The 19,482-nt window shown below is 36.6% G+C and overlaps 1 protein-coding gene across 1 annotated transcript in view; it reads right to left on the bottom strand.

Moving 5' to 3' along the window:
• Nucleotides 1–19,229, bottom strand: part of RtcB (RtcB RNA ligase) — a 119,964-nt gene extending 100,735 nt beyond the window's left edge. The window contains exon 1 of the mRNA XM_090387072.1: nt 19,115–19,229. Coding sequence (XP_090243198.1) covers nt 19,115–19,210 — 96 coding nt within the window. The 5' untranslated portion in view covers nt 19,211–19,229. The remainder of the gene's footprint in view (nt 1–19,114) is intronic.
• Between the last annotated feature and the right edge of the window lie 253 nt (nt 19,230–19,482).

Below are 19,482 nucleotides of genomic sequence, written 5' to 3'. Positions count from 1 at the left end.
TGACGGGCTCGAACCCCGGTCTAATCAAGAAGCATGTGCTACGCACTGCTGCTCCTTCCCACCTGGCTATGAAGGCGCCCAATCAGGTTAGGCAAGCATTATACAAAGTGCACTCAGTAAGTATATGTTTCTGTTTGTGGTTTACTGTAAGGGGAGTGTGGCAGCATAAACACTGGAGGATCACCTCCTGTGAGCAGAAAAAGGTGAATAAGACAGGTATGCCCAGTTCTCTGGCCTTGGCCAGGATAACGTCTTACTGATTTGTTTGGATGAAAGCTAAAATGACAGTTTTAGTCCATGTTTGAATTGTAGCAGTTTGTTCTGAGGTTGGGATTGCGATAATTATGTCTGTCGATTTTTGCAAATTCAAAGTAGTGGAATCAAGAAAGGTGTCTGAGTAATGTGTTGAGGCTGTGTTCATTGTATTTTTAGCAGCATTACCTACATATTCATTTTCTAGTATTCTTGTATGGGCAGGGATTCAACAGAATACGATCTGCTGGTGCTCGTGGAGGTCCATTCAACCAGGGATCTTATTTGTTGCATACAGGATGAATAGGTGAGGCAGTGTTTTGGAAAAGTTAATATTGCATTTTGTGAATCAGTATATATTATACTCTTTTTAATTGAAAAAGTGGAAGATATTTTCTATAGCAAGCTTTACGGCATAGAATTCAGTGATATAACTGCTACATTTGATGGGGAAGTGATATGGAAATAGTACTATTAGGAAGGAACAATGGCTTATTTTCTTATTTGGTTTTTAGGAGCATTAGCAACTAAGGCCATATTGCTCCGGGAATATGCGGTGGTCATTCCCTTGACCTTTCCGCATCCTCCGTATTTGGTGGTGACGGGCTCGAACCCCGGTCTAATCAAGAAGCGTGTACTACGCACTGCTGCTCCTTCCCACCTGGCTACGGAGGCGCCCCGAAGGAACAATGGCACTCACTTCACTGAGTGCCATTGTTCTTTGAGTCTTTGAACCATCTATATAAATTTTAGTGAAGTGTCGATAATTTTGTAAATGAGCAGTACATAGCTATTGGGTATTGATGCATTCTAGAGAATGTTTATCCCATCGAAGTAATTATCATATTAAGGTATGAAGGAAGTGCATGGAATTGGCATGTACCTGATCTTGAAAGACTTTATCAACATGAACATTCCAGCATTTTGTTGACATTATTAATCTGATAGTAGCAGGATAATTCATGTTGGGTTCACTCCTATAATAGCTTTCCCACTGTGGATTAAGTAGTATTCACCAAACGAGATGGGTAGGTATGTTTTTAATTTTAGCATAGTTGAGTAGCAACATCTTTCTCCTTATATTGGGCAGAGGATCATGGATTTAAAGATTAGGTTAGGAAATAATAGAAAAAGAAAGAAAAATTCTTTATACGAGAGATAATTATTTAATTTGCGGACTGGTGCAAAGATTTTATGTTTACTGCACAAACTTTCCATAACTGGCTACAGGCACTCTCCACGAACGCTACTGAGCAGATGTGTCATGCCAGTATTTGTCGAGCTGGTGTTGCGTGAAGATTTTTTTTTTTTTAGCTGTATGTCACTGACGATCGTTTAAAAGCAAGTATCAAGTCAGACATACAGATTGAACAGTGATGTGATTTGTTATTATCAGATGGAGCATAAATGTATCAGAAACAGTTAGAGATGAGTGAAGCATATGGTAATGAGTGTCTTGGTAGGACAGCCATATTTAAATGGCACAAGTGATTCAGTGAAGGCCGTGAGTCAGTTGCAGATAACCCAAGACCTGATCAGCCTTTCTCCTCAACAATTCCTGAGAAAACTGCGAAAGTCCAGGAAATCTTGCATGAAGATGGGTGAATTACACTTCGTGAATTAGCTGTTAGAATGTCAATTTCATACAGTAGTGCTCACAATATTGTGAAAGATCACCTGAAAATGTTGCGAATCTGTGCCCACTGGATTCCACACAATTTGACTCCAGAACAAAAACAGCAATGGCTAGACCTGTGAAAAGAAATGACTAATCGTTTTGAAACACAGGGTCAAAACTTCTTAAATTGAATAGCGGATTGTGATGAAACTTGGATTTCCACTACGATCCAGAGACAAAACAACAGTCGAGTGAGTGGAAGCATTCTGATTCACCAAGACCTAAGAAATCGAGCTTCTCGTTCGGCTGACAAACAAATAGTTCTTGTGTTTTTTTGACATAAAGGGCATTCTTGTTACACATTTTGTGCCTCATGGAACAAATGGAAAAGGAAGCATACTCTGAGGTTGTCAGAGTCAAATTTTGCCATGCCATTTGTGAGAAATGTCAAGAAACTTCTGGTGTGAAGTGGTTTCTCCATCAAGACAACACCAGGCCTCATATGGCTAATATTGTGCAGCCAGTGATAACTGCCATTCACTTATGGCAGTGATCACTGGCGAATAATATATAAAATGAATAACATATAAAAGCATACAAGTATATACATTCTTTCAGTTCCCACATCTGAAGAAAACTCTGAAAGGCAAGCGTGTCATGTCAGAGAACAATGCTAGCAGACAATGGAAGCACTTCAGTCTTTCAAAAAACGGCTTGCAAGAAGCACTTAATCAGTGTATACGTGGTGGCAAAAGTGTGTAAAGTTCAAGAGAGAGAGTATGTCAAGGAGAAATTCACAGGATGTTCAGATGATGATGACAATTAAGATAAGATCTTGCACCAGTCTACAAATTAAATGATCACCCCTTGTATATATACACATCATAACAATCAATCAATCACTTAATGCTATGATGTTATGGTCTGTTGTGTTCATGTACCAACATGATACATGAACACAACAGACCATAAAGACAATATACATAAACCAATGTATATTGTACGTCTGTCACACCTATGCGTCAATCAATGTACAGTTCTCGACTTCTGCTTCAGACTGATAACACTCATCACCTGTTCACCAAACATGCAGCACAAAGCTGTGGTAGCAGCAAACCAGTTTGTACAGTAAGTTTCCTGTAGTTTACCGTGGTTTTTACCGTGGCACAAAATGTTTTGGTTTTTTTGGGGGAAAATTGGGTACCTAGATTCCTTCCTAACTTCTGCATCCACATTTCAATTAATAGGACAATCAGCCTCCATATAATCTTCTGTATGAAGACTGAATACTGTTTAATTTAATCTTCGCTGGCAGTGGTTTCAGTGCCCATGCCCATCTCACCTCAATGGCATCCAGTTTATGAGGCACCTTTTTTGCTTCTTAAACAGGAGTGATGTCAGATGGTATTGGAATGTTGTTGAAAATCTACCAGATGTGGTTCAGATATGTGCTGATTCAAGAGCCCATTCTGCAATCGTTGTGTCTGGTGGGATTGACACATCCAATTAAGTTGCTACAGCCTGGAGATTTATGGCAGTGGAAGCATGGTTAACTTAATTTGATTTCTTGCCTCTTGGGTATGGGACTTTATTTTCAATCTTGTATTTTCTCCCCCAATTATCCATTGTGGAGATGTTGCAGTACATTCTGTGGGCAAATGGTTTTTGGATCCATGGTTTGGATATGTGGCATCAACTCTATAAAGATCAATGAACAATGACCAAATGTTTGGCACTTATAACACCTTATGAGATTTGGAATGTATGGAAGCACAATGCAATGTAGGTAAACAGCTTTAACTGAAGTCGAAAAGTTTTGTGTATAGAAAAAATAATATTCTGTGACGGGACTAAATTGCCATCTTCAGTACATTACATTTGTTTATAACTCCCTTGGAGGAGTTAAATGTGTATGAATTGGGTGGAGTGAGTGATTTTTGTTTTTCTGGGGCACATGTGTAACTAAGGCCACAAAGACAGACCGTTTAAATATATTAAAAACAGCAGTAACCGATAAATAGATTACCACATACAAATCTACAAAAGGTTAAAAAACAAGTATATATAACAAAACAGAAATATATATAATGAGAATTAAAGAGCACTTATAGATGAGTATAAAATTTGATATTTTTTAGAAATTTTAAAATTTCAGACGTCATCTTTGTTAGACAAAATCTGATCAAGTGTGTAAGGCTCAGTCAGATGGTTAAATACACTAAAACATAAACAGCACACATTTAACAGATCAGAACATTTAACAAAGATATGTTTGATGGTTAAAATGGTGTCACAGTGCTTGTCCTTAGGAGGGTCATCAGTGCTAAGCGGAAATGCATGTGTCAGGTGACTGAGTCCTATGCAGAGCTGAGCTAGAACAACTTCCTCTTTATGGTTCCTGCACAAACTAGACTGCCAATGTTTGATTACAGGCTTATACGGGATTAAGCCTGTAATTGAACAGCAGCCTGCTTATGCCATGAGTGCCACCATTAGAAAACCAGTTTCTTTCGTATTACTTGCTGTGGTCTCATAGGCGACTAACAAGAAGAATTATAACGGGTCGTCACTGATTTTGCAGTGGTGTCTGCCGAATCATTTCCCAAGATTCCAATGTGGGTGGGGATCCAGCAGAAGCGAGTATCAAACCAATTCAAAAAGGAAGTATGACATTGTTGTTTAAGGAGCATTAGCAACTAAGACCATATTGCTCTGGGGATATGCGGTGGTCAATTCCTCACCTTTCCGCTTCCTCCATATTTGGTGGTCACGGGCTCGAACCCTGGTCTAATCAAGAAGCGTGTGCTACGCACTGCTGCTCCTGCCCACCTGGCTATGGAGACGCCTAAAAAGGAAGTGCAGACTCTGCCAGGACTAGATGAGGATTAAACCTCATTGATAACAAAGCCTGCAATGAACTGAGAGAATCAGTATACATCAGGGGAGTATTCAGGGATGGGCAGAGGGACATACGACTCCCTTAACCTAAAATCTAAAATTAAAGAAAAAGAACACAGGAAGCGTTAAAAAAAAAAAAAAAAAAAAAGTCGTCACGCCCACCCCTTACGATGATACCTGAATACACCACTGGTATACATAATACATTTGTAAATAAATAAGAGGAGTTAACCTCAATATAGTACGTGGAACACTTCCGTATGATACCCTCCAGAAATTAAAACGGAAAAAACGAAAAAATCGACAACTTACCGGAACATTAAAGTAAAATATAAATAATTAAATAATCAATTTAACACAATTCAAAATCAATTTAAAACAATTAAAATTCAAATTAACGCAATTAAAAGAATCTAACGAAAATATTCAAGACGATTTTCCTTCCTGAAGCTGACAATGCTTTTCGACCGACTGTCGTGATCACAGGAACGAAAATTACCGAATCAGGCTAAACCTGCAACTTAAATAGTGATTATATGTCTTCGCGCATGCGTGTAAAGGTCCACGCATCGGAGATCAAATATGGCCGCCGAACATTAACAGAATTCTCATGTAATTTAATTTCAACGGTTTCTGCAATTAATAGTCGCGTATAATTACGTTGAACATTAAGTATTTTGGCCTCGTTAAATAAAAAAGTATGTTTTTCGTTAATGGCATGAAAGGCTAATTCTGACGCTGCTGAACGAGAAGCACGAACAGAGGCTTCGTGTTGATTAACACGGATATTAAGAGAAAACCGGGTCGAACCCTGGTAAGACGAGTCGCAATCACCGCAAGAAATGTTGTATACTAGATCATTGATTTGTGTTGCGAACGCGGAAAGAACCGAGCGATTGTTCAGTATAGTGTGTAAATTCCGTATGGGCCTAGCTATAATTTTAAATTCGGTATCTTTAAAGAATCTGTTAAGCTGTTTGTGCCACTGTTCAACATATGGGACAGAAATAAAGTATTTTTTTGATATTTCTATTGTTGATTGGTGTAGTATTTTGTATCCTATCCTTAGCTTGTACCCTAATTCGATTTATTGTGTTAATGGGATAACCCCTGTTTAAGAATCTGCTAGTTAATATTTGTATTTCTGAGTCCAAAGCAGAATCCGTCGTTGAATATTTATAGGCATTTAGAAATTGATTAAAGATAATCGATCTTTTGTAGGTGAACGGGTGGTAGCTATTATAATGTAGAAGCATACCGGTGTTTGTGGGTTTTCGATAGATGCTAAATTGTATTTTGTTCGAGTCCCGGGTAAGCGTGAAATTTAGAAAGTTTAATGACTTTGTATCCGTATCTTCCCTTTCCAATGTAAATTTGAGTCTAGAATGAATATTATTAAACGAATGTAAAATGTCTTGGATAGTAGTACTATCGGTAATAACTAGAACATCGTCCAAATACCTCCCATAGTATGTGATACGGGGACGAAAAGGTGTCGAATGTATCTGTTCAATCGTTGAGAGATAGATCTCTGACATTAAGCCACTCAGGCTCAAACCCATTGGTAATCCAAAAATTTGTTTGTACACCTTGTCTCGAAAGGTGATGTAGTTAGCTTCAACTAACAGTTTAATTAAGTGAAAAATTTCCTTAATAGGCAGCTTCTTATAATTAATCGGTGTCGAGTTTTTATTTAACATATCCCAAATAATATCTAATGTGTATTCAACGTTTACATTCGTATATAATGAGGTAACATCTAATGAGAATAAATTGTCATTGTCGCCGAGTCTACAGTCTTTCAGATTATTAAATAATGTATCGTAATTCTTAATCCCAAATTGTATAACCTGTCTAAAAGGTTTTATAATGTTATATACATGTGTGGCTAAGGTTGAAAATGCCGAGTTCCTGTAGGAAACAATAGGTCGAATCGGAAATCCAGGCTTGTGTAATTTTACCTGACCGAAAAGTGCAGGAATATTGTATGTTCTGGACTTCAATTCCTTCAACTGAACCATAGTAATGTAGTCGTTTTTACGATATGTGGTTAATGTTTTATTGTATTGATTTACCAAATTGGTAAACAGTGCCTGGTCCACTTCACGATAAGTGGAGGTATCAGACACAACTGAATCTAACTTATTAATATAATCATGTTTATCTAGTATTACCACTGTATCTCCTTTATCTGCCCTCTGTATAATAATGTCCTTATTTTCTCGAAGTTCTCGTAAAGCTGAACTTTCATGTGTATTCAATTTAGGAAGTCCTCTTATTTATTTACTAATATTATTATCAACGTAGAACATATTGAGTTATTACAGCTCTGATTCATACTATCTAATTATTTTAAAACTCTTATTGACTATTTCATTCACTTCCTGTCTCTCCAGTAGTATACAATCGATACACACAATTATGGGAGATTTTTTGAATGGCTTGGTACAAAATTACATTAAATCTACACTAAAGTACTCGGCCCAAAATTACCATATTTCTTTCCTAAAATATTGCCTTCAAAACAACATCGTTCCGAAGTTTGCCAGGGTGAATTTAAATCAAAAAATTTCAGGCATAAAACAACTAACACTGGCAACATCACGTAATATTGTTAAGCTTGCCTTAAAATCTAGATATTCGAATAAACAAAAATACCTTTCCCAGGTTAGGAAGCTTCGTGATAAAGTAAAAAATTATCTACACCCGAATGATTGGTCTGTATTGAAGACCTCCATAGATTTGCGACGGGAAGCACAAGCCTCAGAAATAAAAAACAGACACGTTAATAAGTTGCAAACATTATCGAATAGTTCAAGACACGTTTATGCGAATTCTATTGTCGCGAGCCTGCGACCAAGTTCACACGAGTTGGGTGACATCCCCCCCACAGACACATAACACTACCTCAGAATATGTCGGCTAGTTCACGAACACCCCCTCACCCAGTATCCAACGAACCGACATATCAACAGGTTACAAATCTTTCCTCGTGTACACTATCGCAGGACCAGATTTCACTTTTATCCAAAGGATTAAATTATAATTTACCACCTCGAAAGCTGCCAAAAAAAAACAATGCGTAATTGATATTGAATTTGGACTTCGTAGCGTTCCACAAAAAGATGTATTTATTCAACAAGTTAACCAAGTAGTGAATAACATAAAAGAAACGCGACTTCCTAAATTGAATACACATGAAAGTTCAGCTTTACGAGAACTTCGAGAAAATAAGGACATTATTATACAGAGGGCAGATAAAGGAGATACAGTGGTAATACTAGATAAACATGATTATATTAATAAGTTAGATTCAGTTGTGTCTGATACCTCCACTTATCGTGAAGTGGACCAGGCACTGGTTACCAATTTGGTAAATCAATACAATAAAACGTTAACCACATATCGTAAAAACGACTACATTACTATGGTTCAGTTGAAGGAATTGAAGTCCAGAACATACAATATTCCTGCACTTTTCGGTCAGGTAAAATTACACAAGCTTGGATTTCCGATTCGACCTATTGTTTCCTACAGGAACTCGGCATTTTCAACCTTAGCCACACATGTACATAACATTATAAAAACCTTTTAGACAGGTTATACAATTTGGGATTAAGAATTACGATACATTATTTAATAATCTGAAAGACTGTTGACTCGGCGACAATGACAATTTATTCTCATTAGATGTTACCTCATTATATACGAATGTAAACGTTGAATACACATTAGATATTATTTGGGATATGTTAAATAAAAACTCGACACCGATTAATTATACGAAGCTGCCTATTAAGGAAATTTTTCACTTAATTAAACTGTTAGTTGAAGCTAACTACATCACCTTTCGAGACAAGGTGTACAAACAAATTTTTGGATTACCAATGGGTTTGAGCCTGAGTGGCTTAATGTCAGAGATCTATCTCTCAACGATTGAACAGATACATTCGACACCTTTTCGTCCCCGTATCACATACTATGGGAGGTATTTGGACGATGTTCTAGTTATTACCGATAGTACTACTATCCAAGACATTTTACATTCGTTTAATAATATTCATTCTAGACTCAAATTTACATTGGAAAGGGAAGATACGGATACAAAGTCATTAAACTTTCTAAATTTCACGCTTACCCGGGACTCGAACAAAATACAATTTAGCATCTATCGAAAACCCACAAACACCGGTATGCTTCTACATTATAATAGCTACCACCCGTTCACCTACAAAAGATCGATTATCTTTAATCAATTTCTAAATGCCTATAAATATTCAACGACGGATTCTGCTTTGGACTCAGAAATACAAATATTAACTAGCAGATTCTTAAACAGGGGTTATCCCATTAACACAATAAATCGAATTAGGGTACAAGCTAAGGATAGGATACAAAATACTGCACCAATCAACAATAGTAATATCAAAAAATACTTTATTTCTGTCCCATATGTTGAACAGTGGCACAAACGGCTTAACAGATTCTTTAAAGATACCGAATTTAAAATTATAGCTAGGCCCATACGGAAGTTACACACTATACTGAACAATCGCTCGGTTCTTTCCGCGTTCGCAACACAAATCAATGATCTAGTATACAACATTTCTTGCGGTGATTGCGACTCGTCTTACCAGGGTTCGACCCGGTTTTCTCTTAATATCCGTGTTAATCAACACGAAGCCTCTGTTCGTGCTTCTCGTTCAGCAGCGTCAGAATTAGCCTTTCATGCCATTAACGAAAAACATACTTTTTTATTTAACGAGGCCAAAATACTTAATGTTCAACGTAATTATACGCGACTATTAATTGCAGAAACCGTTGAAATTAAATTACATGAGAATTCTGTTAATGTTCGGCGGCCATATTTGATCTCCGATGCGTGGACCTTTACACGCATGCGCGAAGACATATAATCACTATTTAAGTTGCAGGTTTAGCCTGATTCGGTAATTTTCGTTCCTGTGATCACGACAGTCGGTCGAAAAGCATTGTCAGCTTCAGGAAGGAAAATCGTCTTGAATATTTTCGTTAGATTCTTTTAATTGCGTTAATTTGAATTTTAATTGTTTTAAATTGATTTTGAATTGTGTTAAATTGATTATTTAATTATTTATATTTTACTTTAATGTTCCGGTAAGTTGTCGATTTTTTCGTTTTTTCCGTTTTAATTTCTGGAGGGTATCATACGGAAGTGTTCCACGTACTATATTGAGGTTAACTCCTCTTATTTATTTACTAATATTATTATCAACGTAGAACATATTGAGTTATTACAGCTCTGATTCATACTATATAATACATTTTATATGATCCAAGGCTAGCTCAACTGCATGAAGCCCTGGAGTGTATCTGCTGCATTTGGGTGACATCTTACATATCATAGTGTCTGGGAACTCTGCTGCAGATCCTACAGACGCTTCTGACTTAGAACCATCTGTGCAGCCTGCCAAGAAGTCAGAATGGTCAGATCAGTGCTGAAAAGAGCTGCAAGGGGGGGGGGGGGAGAGAGAGAGAGAGAGAGAGAGAGAGAGAGAGAGAGAGAGAGAGAGAGAGAGAGAGAGAGAGAGAGAGAGAGATGGAGTAGTGTCTTTCCCCCTAGCCGTTAAGAGAGAAGTCGCAGGTATGGTGAGAAACATTCAACCCATTAAGCCTTATACAATCTCTCTAGGGCCAATTTGGCAAGACACTTTTCATGTGTTTCTTCTTATCACATCTGGACAAATTCTAGACACTTTCAAATTTAATCCTAACTTGAAGATTTTTCTCAATATTGCCCTATAACTATTAAATAAATCCTAAGGTTGACTATTATTATTATCAATATTCACATAAGTGCTACCATATTCTATACGTTTCCAAATAATTGTAAACAACTTAAAACAGCTTTAGAAATTGCAAGAAAATCTTGCAAAGTTTAAACCATCCAATTTGATTTTATGAAAATTAAAACTGATTAAATTCTCTGAATTTATGATCTAGAAATTGAATCAACAAAATAAACGTGAGCTTAGGTATTTTCCCCCTTTTTTTGAGATTTGTCAATTTTTCCTAATTCTGATTTGATTTTTAACAATATTTCCTTTCCAACATTGAGTAACAAAGTTAAAATAATAACGAATAATATGTTTTTAAATCCTAACTTATTCATGCTAACTTAAATTTAAAATGATCATCCAATTTATTCCAACATCAATGCAGATTATAAAAAGGTGAGTATCATAATAAATTAAATTAAGCTACGCTATTATATTGTGTCAGTTATAAATGGTACTTTAAGAGATCTACAATTTTCAAATTAACGAATAATATATAAAAAACATACAAGTTTTTACAAGCAAAATGTTCATTTTTATAGAACTTTCAAAAAGAAACTCACAACACAGACTGCCGTTAGCAACTTAGCACCATGGGCCCCATGTATGTGTTCAGAAAACTCACCACTGTCAGCTCACGTGCATTTATCTGTTTGGTCATTTTTCAACAATCTGAATAGTGAACTAACTGCCATGTTGAACTGATCATCACTTGCCCAAGTGTCAAGGAACTTGTGTGAAAAATGGTTAATAAAAATTACTGACTAATTTGGTTTGCAATGGCCAATCTGGTCTTACAATTACAGGTGGTAGATGACTTTCATCAACCGGTGAAATACCACCACTTTACTTATTGGAGGCTTGAAGTGGTGAAACCCATGTTTAGTCTCTAGAGCAAAGTTTCCGGCATCCCCCTCTACCCATACTTCTCCTTCAACCCATGCACGGTACTAAGTACTATAGGTTTTGATACCTTTCATGTTTGGGGTCCTCATAAAAAAAAAAAAAAAATTCACAAAACACCATTTACATAAATGTTAAAAAGGCAAAAAAAAAAAAAAAATAAATAATATATATACAGTTGAACTTCCCTATAACGAATATAGAGAAATTTCGTGATATAGAGGATATATTTTTTATTAGAAATTGTTATCTAATTAGAAAATGAAAACGAATCTACATTTATTTTTAATGTATTTTATTCCAAACATATACACCTAATTCTGTTTTTGCACGAACTTTTTTTACACGAATTTGATTTAACACGAATTCAAAATAAATATTTCATTCTCTTTTTACACGAGTCATTTTGATTTAACACGATTTCTATGAATTTTTTTTTGCCTAAATTGTAAGAATTTTTTTTTTATTTGTGGCATATTAGTATCATTTCTATATTACACGCACCAATAGATTGGATAACAGCTAGTGTGTGCGTTTTGAAACGCGTGCTTTTGCTTACCAATGTGTACGTCTAGGTATCTATGAATCATCAACGTTTTTATTGAATTTGGTGCACATTTACGGTATTCGTGCATTGTACCTTCGGAAGACATGTAGTAGTAAGCTCTATTTCAAAGTGAAAGAATCTTTAGTGAAATTTGTGCACATATAAATTTATTAATTTTGCCAATAGTCAATAAATTGTAAGTTTACAAATTTTTCATACCTTTTTTTATTAATTATAACTGAGATATTTTTCGGTAGCCCTTATATAATGTCGAATAATTCGCCTATTACCAGAACTTAAAATTCAAATTTTAGATAGTCTTGCAACTGGACAAGTGGCTACGCCTCTAGGAAAGCATTTTGGTGTACATGAAGCTACCGTATGAACTATTAAGAAAAATGAAGCTGCAATTAGGAAGTTCGTATGTTCTGGAACAAAAGTAAGTGTTAATTCATCATCATATACAAGAGATATTGTCAAGGAAAAAATGGAAAAGGCTCTGGTAATATGGATAGAAGATCAGTCACAAAAAAGAGTACCAGTAGATGGAAATGCCATAAAGCAAACAGCACTAAGAATTTACAGACAGATTAAAGAAAAGGAGCCAAGCACTTCATCCCAGTTAAACAGAAAGTATGAATTTTCTGCGAGTACAGGTTAGATGACAGGGTTTCTTAAAAGGAATGCTCTTCATAATATAAAAATTAAAGGTGAAACTGCAGATGAATCGGCTGCTAAAGTATTCCAGCAGGAACTTGCAAAAATTATTGAAGATGGAGGATACACTCCTGATCAAGTGTGGAATGCAGATGAAACTGGTTTCTTCTGGAAACGAATGCAACAGAATGTATGTAGCCAAATCGCAGAAAACTGCTGGTGGTTTTAAGGTAGCTAAGGATCGCGTGACGTTATTATTTTCCTCCAACGCTTCAGGAGATCGTATGTTGAAACCACTGCTGGTAAATCGAGACCTAAACCCACGTTCAATGAAAGGTGTAGATATCAATAAACTGCCTGTTCACTGGATGGCAAACAAGAAGGCCTGGGTGACCACTACTATTTTTACAGAATGGTTCAACAAATGTTTCGTCCCAGAAGTCAGACGTTATATGAATTTGAAAGGTCTCGAATTTAAAGTTCTTCTGATTCTTGACAATGCACCCGGCCATCCTGTCTTGGAAAACCCAAACGCACAAATTTTATTTCTGCCACCTAATACTACATCTTTGATACAACCGCTAGACCAAGGTATAATTGCGACAATTAAAACATACTACGTAAAACGAACATTCCAACACGTTTTGGACAAACTGAATGATGAAACACTAACAATCATTGATGTGTGGAAGAAATTCTCAATTATGGATTGTATCAATCAAGTTGGATTAGCGTTAACTGAATTAAAACCAGCAACTTTAAATGCGTGTTGGAAAGCGGTTTGGCCACAATGTGTAAAAAGCAAAGATCCCATCATCCCTAATACGACCGAATTTCCCAACATCATTACAATGGCATACAAAATTGGTGGAGAAGGATTCGATGATCTATCGTTTGAAGATATTGATGAATTGTTATCCGACAAAGCCCTAAGCGAAGATGAAATATTAGAGGTTGTCCTTGGGACTCCTTATCCCACAGAACGTAGTGATAATGAAGAAAATGATCCTGTTCTAAATGCAGATTTAATAAAAGAAGGTCTGAAACTGGCCAGAAAATTAGATAATCATTTTGTCAAAAATGACCCTAATGTGGAACGCGCTGGGAAGTTTCAACGTGAACTGAAGTTGTTGACAGCCTCTTACAGAGAATTATATAACGGCCTAACCAAAACACGAACACAACGATTAATTACTGAATTCGTTCGTAAAACCGGTGAAACATCAGCACCAGAGGAGACTCGTGCTAATTTTGCTCAAGAGATCACAGAAAGAATTTCATTAATAGAGGAAGAAGACGATGTCCACAACATTTCTAGTGATAGCAGTGATATTCCAGTCGTACGCAAACATATGCGCCGTTTATTATCAGAAAGTGAAAATGAATAAAATCTTTTTATGTGTAAAACAGATTTTTTTTGTTCATGAAGAATTTTTTTTCATTTCATATGCATACAAATTTATTTTAATACATTTTAATTACATATTATTACATGTGTATTTTGTTTAAATAAAATAATAAGCTTAAAATGAATATTTTTATGTGTTTTTTTTTTTAATTATTTTTACTGATTTTTTTAGATCCGGAACCAATCTTCTTTTCTTCCATAAATACAATGTCTTTTTTTACACGTATTTTTCAGGAACGTATCTATCGTGTAAAAACAGAATTAGGTGTACTTATTTAAATTACGTTTACACAACTTTCGTCGGTTAAGTATCACAAATTAAAAAAAAATCTAATTTTCGTTTGCACAGTACAATTAAAAAATTGTCTGATTCTCAAAGAAAACCTCACATTTGTTCAGAGCATTCAAAAAATGATCAGGAACATTTTCACAAAACTGTGAACCGTTTTAAAAGCATTAATCATTTCTTCGCGAGTTAGCTTTTCTACGGATTGTTCTGATGCGTCATCGTTAATTTCGTCGTGATCATGGTCGCATCTAACACTGTTCAGCCGTATTTCATCTTCATTTGGATGTTTTGCTGTGATCTACATAAACATAACTATCCAGTGTTATTTCATTTTCAATGTTTCCGGACGATTCTAATAAAGTCCAAAGGTTTTTCAGTTGTGAAAGGGGCAGTTCACCTTGTTCATCCAGTTGTTGTTCGACTTCTGTATTCAATGCAAATCCCGCTTTCGAAAAACAATTTTGAATAGTGTATTCAGTGACATCGTTTGTCCAAACTTTTGCCAGCTCAGAGATGCAATCTCTAAGATTAATTGTAACATCCAAGTTTATATTTTCTGATAACGCATTGACAATCTTCATTATTATTCTCTTTCGATAATGAAATTTAAAATTTTTAATAATGCCTTGGTCCAGTGGATGGAGTTTTGACGTTACGTTTGGTGGTAAAAATAACAACTTCGCACTTTTAAGTTTGGCAGAAATACTAGCAGGATGTGCCAGACAGTTGTCAGTTACCAACACGATTTTCCTTTTTCTTTTGTTATACGCTTTTCTAGTTTTAATATCCATTCTTCAAAAATATCACTTGTCATCCATGTTTTTTTATTAAAGGTGTAGTCAACTTTCAAAAATTTTGTGCCTCTAAAACATCTTGGGTTTTTTGATATTCCGATGACAAAGTCTTAATTTTTCACTTCCTGCCATATTTGCTCCAACTAGCACAGTGATTCTTTCTTTGCTTTGTTTTCCGCCAAAACATTTATCATTCTTAAAAGCAAGTGTTCTATTCAGTAAACATTTAAAGAATAAACCCATTTCGTCAGCATTAAAAACATCCTTATGCTCATATTCTTCCAAAATCTTCTTTAAGGTATTGTTCCTCCAACTGTTGCAATCTTCTTCGCTTACATTAACACTTTCTCCACAAATAACATTTTCCACGATTCTGTGGCGCTTCTTAAATTTATCTAGCCATCCAGCGCTCGCATTAAATTCTGCATGTCCAAGGGACTGTGCAAATTTCAGAGCTTGTTGCTTAATTATTAGGCCTGATATTGGTATATTCCTTTCACGTATCATTTGCACCCATTTTAGAACAGCTTTATCAACATCTTCATATATACACAACTTAATTTGCTTCTTATCTGCTCCTCCTTCAATTGCATTTAAAATTGATTCTCGATTTTTTAAAATCGTAGATAAACTGCTTGCAGGTATGCCATATTTCTCCGCAACATCTTTTTTCTTAAAACCCTGGTCAATATCATAACAATCTTTGCTTTATCATTAATACTTAAACACTTTCTCTTCGACTTTGTTTCTGCAATTGTAAAAATTACTCTACTGCAGCTCTCGCCGAAACATACACCGCAAACCTTGCTGCGCTGGCCATATAGTGAATTGTTAGTATTGCCTACTCAATGACATCTGCTTGCCAATTCAACAGTATCACGTGACCTTTCCTATCAATCACTTTAAAGGAATATACGACTTTGTGAATTTCTTTTTTCTGCTTTCATTCATATATACACAAAAGAAAATTTATGATTAATGTATGCTGTATGTTACTTTTCAGAAAAAAAAAAATACAAGAGCATACAGCTTATGTGATTGATGATGAACGAAATAAAAAAAAAAAAAAAAAAAAAATTCATGAAACCATCTACTGGGAGTCCAGTTACGTGAGAGAGGCCATATCATATAATGATTGACAGGAAGGTCACAATTGAGGTGAGAAGCGAATGTCACTCAGTAGACATTACTAAAAACCGACTATGGTAGCATTCTATGTATTGCCGCCGCAGCATGCTAAAGTTTACCACAGTGAATTTCGTTTTCCCCTGAGCCAACATAAATTTACAAATCTACCCTATTTATTGTAAAGTTCATGGCCACTTTTAAGAAAACCCATTTGGTTTAATAACTGTAACAAAAATGAAACAAAGACCCTCCTAAGGGCGTCAATGGCCACAAGTATTCACTAAAAGGATGATTAATTCCAGATGTTAATGAGCAATTGCGGAGAGAAGGAGGCCGTATATTTAAGTGGCTGTTTAGCAGTAAATGCTTAAATCTTCAAAAATGCTTTTACTAATTTTTTTAAAAATTAGTATAGAGAGACTAACACTTCGCTATATGGGGTTAATTTTACATGTAATTTCGTTTCAAGGTGCAATATTTTGCGAAAAAATTCGTAATATAGAGAAATTCGTTAAATAGAAGTTCCATTTTACAAACACACTGTGCTGCCACTTTATTAGGTACACCTACCTAGTAGCGTGTTGAGCCTCCTTTAGCCTTCAAAACAGCCTGAATTCGTCTAGGCATGGATTGAACAAGATACAGAAAATGTTGTGCAGGAATGGAGTACCATGCAGACATGAGTGTGTCACACACTTCCTTGAGATTCGACGGAGGTGTAGGCCTGCAGCGAACAGCCCTTTCCAGCTCATCCCAAAGATGTTCAATAGGATTGAAATCCAGGGACTGAGCAGGCCACTGCAGCAAAGAAAAGTCAATATCATGTTCCTGGAACCATTCCATAGTGATTTGGGCTTTGTGCACCAGCGCATTATCCTGCCGGAAGTAACCATCTGACTGAGGATAAACTGTCAACATGAATGGATGCGCTTGGTCACAACGATGTTTAGGTATGACGTGGCATTCAGACGTGAATCTATGTGTATAATTGGACCCAACGTGTGCCAAGAAAACATTCCCCACACCATAACACTGCCCCCACCACTTTGCACAGTAATCGTCAGATATGACGGGTCCATGGATTAGTGTTGTTTTTTCCAAATTCTGAGCCTTCCATCAACATGATGCACCAGGAACTTTGACTCGTCAGAACAAGCAACTGTTTTCCAATCCTCGATAGTCCAGTGTAGTGTTGCTGTGCCCACAGGAGGCGTGCTCTCTTGTTCTTCATTGATAACAAAGTACGCGATGTGGCTGTCGGCTGTTGTAGCCAATTCGTGACAAATTTCGAAGCTCAGAGAACTTCATATCTGCCTGCACAACCACCCCCAAGTCCCTTTCATTCTCTACCACTGTGGTACTACACTGACAGTGGTAGAGAATGAAAGGGACTTGGGGGTGGTTGTGCAGGCAGATATGAAGTTCTCTGAGCAGTGCAGACGGGCTGCAAGAGTAGCTCATGGAGTATTGTCAATGATATACAGGAATTTTTCCAGCAGGGATAAGGAGGTGATTATTCCCTTGTATAAGGCAATGGTCAGGCCACACCTAGAGTACTGTATACAGGTCTGGAGGCCTCATTTCAAGAAGGATGTAGAGCTGCTGGAACGAGTACAGAGAAGGGCAACAAGATTAGTGAATGGAACAAAGGGGTGCTCTTACGAAGAAAGGCTTAAGTTTTGCAAATTACAGTGTCTGGAGACTAGGCACCAGCGACGTGATCTGATAGAGGTGTATAAAGCCTTGAATGGTTTGAGCATGCTCAATGCTGATGGGATTCTTCCTCTTGCTCAGAATAATCACCTGAGAGGGCATAAATTCAAATTGAGGAAAGACAGATGTAGGATAGACGTGCGGAAATTTGCCTTTAGCCAGCGGGTGGTTGGTTGGTGGAACAGCCTTCCATCCCTTGTAGTGGAGGTTGATAGCCTAAATAAGTTTAAGGCTCAGCTGGACAGGTATTTTGAACGAACAGAGGGGTGAAGTGGAAGTGTTTTTTTTTTTTTTTTTTTTTGGCTGATGCTGCATAAGCTTGCTTTCTTGCATCAAATGCCTCTACTAATGCTAATGCTAATTTCAACTAGTGGTCCATTGCGATATTTTGTTCTGCGCACCAAGGTTGTATTCTGACGTGATGTGCAACATTGTGGCCTGTCTGTTGGCTTGCACAATTCTAGCCATCCTCCCTCTGACCGCTCTCATCAACAAGCGATTTTCTTCCACAGGAGTGCAGCAGTTGAGAGGACATTTTCTGTTCGTTGCATCATTCTTGATACATCCTTGAAACTGTGGTGCATGAAAAGTTCAGGAGAACTGCCATTTCAGAGATGCTTTTGTCCAGCACGTCTTGCGCCTACTACCATGCCACATTCGAAGTCCGTTAGATCACTCCTTTTCCCCATTCCTGCTACGGTTTGTACACATAACTGATACTAGAAAGGTTGTTCTGCTGCATTTATATCCACAAGTGTGGTCATGTGACTTGCAATATTGTGGGGCAAACCATTTGTGTGCACAGCAACGGTGTACCTAATAAAGTGGCAGCACAGTGTATATTAACTATGCCACAAGGTATATTTCATTATTTAAAATATATACATCCCGGTATGTACAGGGATTTTAAATGCTTGGCATCTTTTCTTTTTTAAGTTATATTAGTGAACATCCCTAAATTATGATATTCAGAAGGTATGTATATAAGATATGGAATTAACTTTGCTATTATTTTCTTTTTTCAAGCATATCAGAATAAAATTTTGAAAAAATAGAAGTCATTATTCAAATAACTACTTTTTTACACTTACCTTCATATTTGGAACAAATCCTTTCTTGATTCTCCAAGCACACGAAGAAATTTTTTCCAAATAGCCAAGTTCGTCATTGTAACTGCGGACTCCCATGATTCTTCAGTAATTAATGCTGTGAAAAGGAAGGGAAAATTAATATAATTCTCACTCATAAATGATAATTTATAAAGGTTTAGTTGTATATATATACACAGTTGGCTTTGCATTAGCAACACTCCCCTGGTATATGAACGGACTGGTCTGTAATGTTAGTGACTGCTCAAAGTTGGGAACAGCTAATATAAGCTTACAGTTTGCCACATGTGCTCCGTGGCAATCAGTTTTTCAGAACCATTGAGGAAGAATGGGTCAGTGTTGAGATCTGG

Source organism: Mastigoproctus giganteus, chromosome 13, assembly GCF_048544385.1.
Source record: "Mastigoproctus giganteus isolate SK-2022 chromosome 13, ASM4854438v1, whole genome shotgun sequence".
Lineage (NCBI taxonomy): Eukaryota > Metazoa > Arthropoda > Arachnida > Uropygi > Thelyphonidae > Mastigoproctus > Mastigoproctus giganteus.
This window is presented reverse-complemented; position numbering and strand designations above follow the sequence as displayed.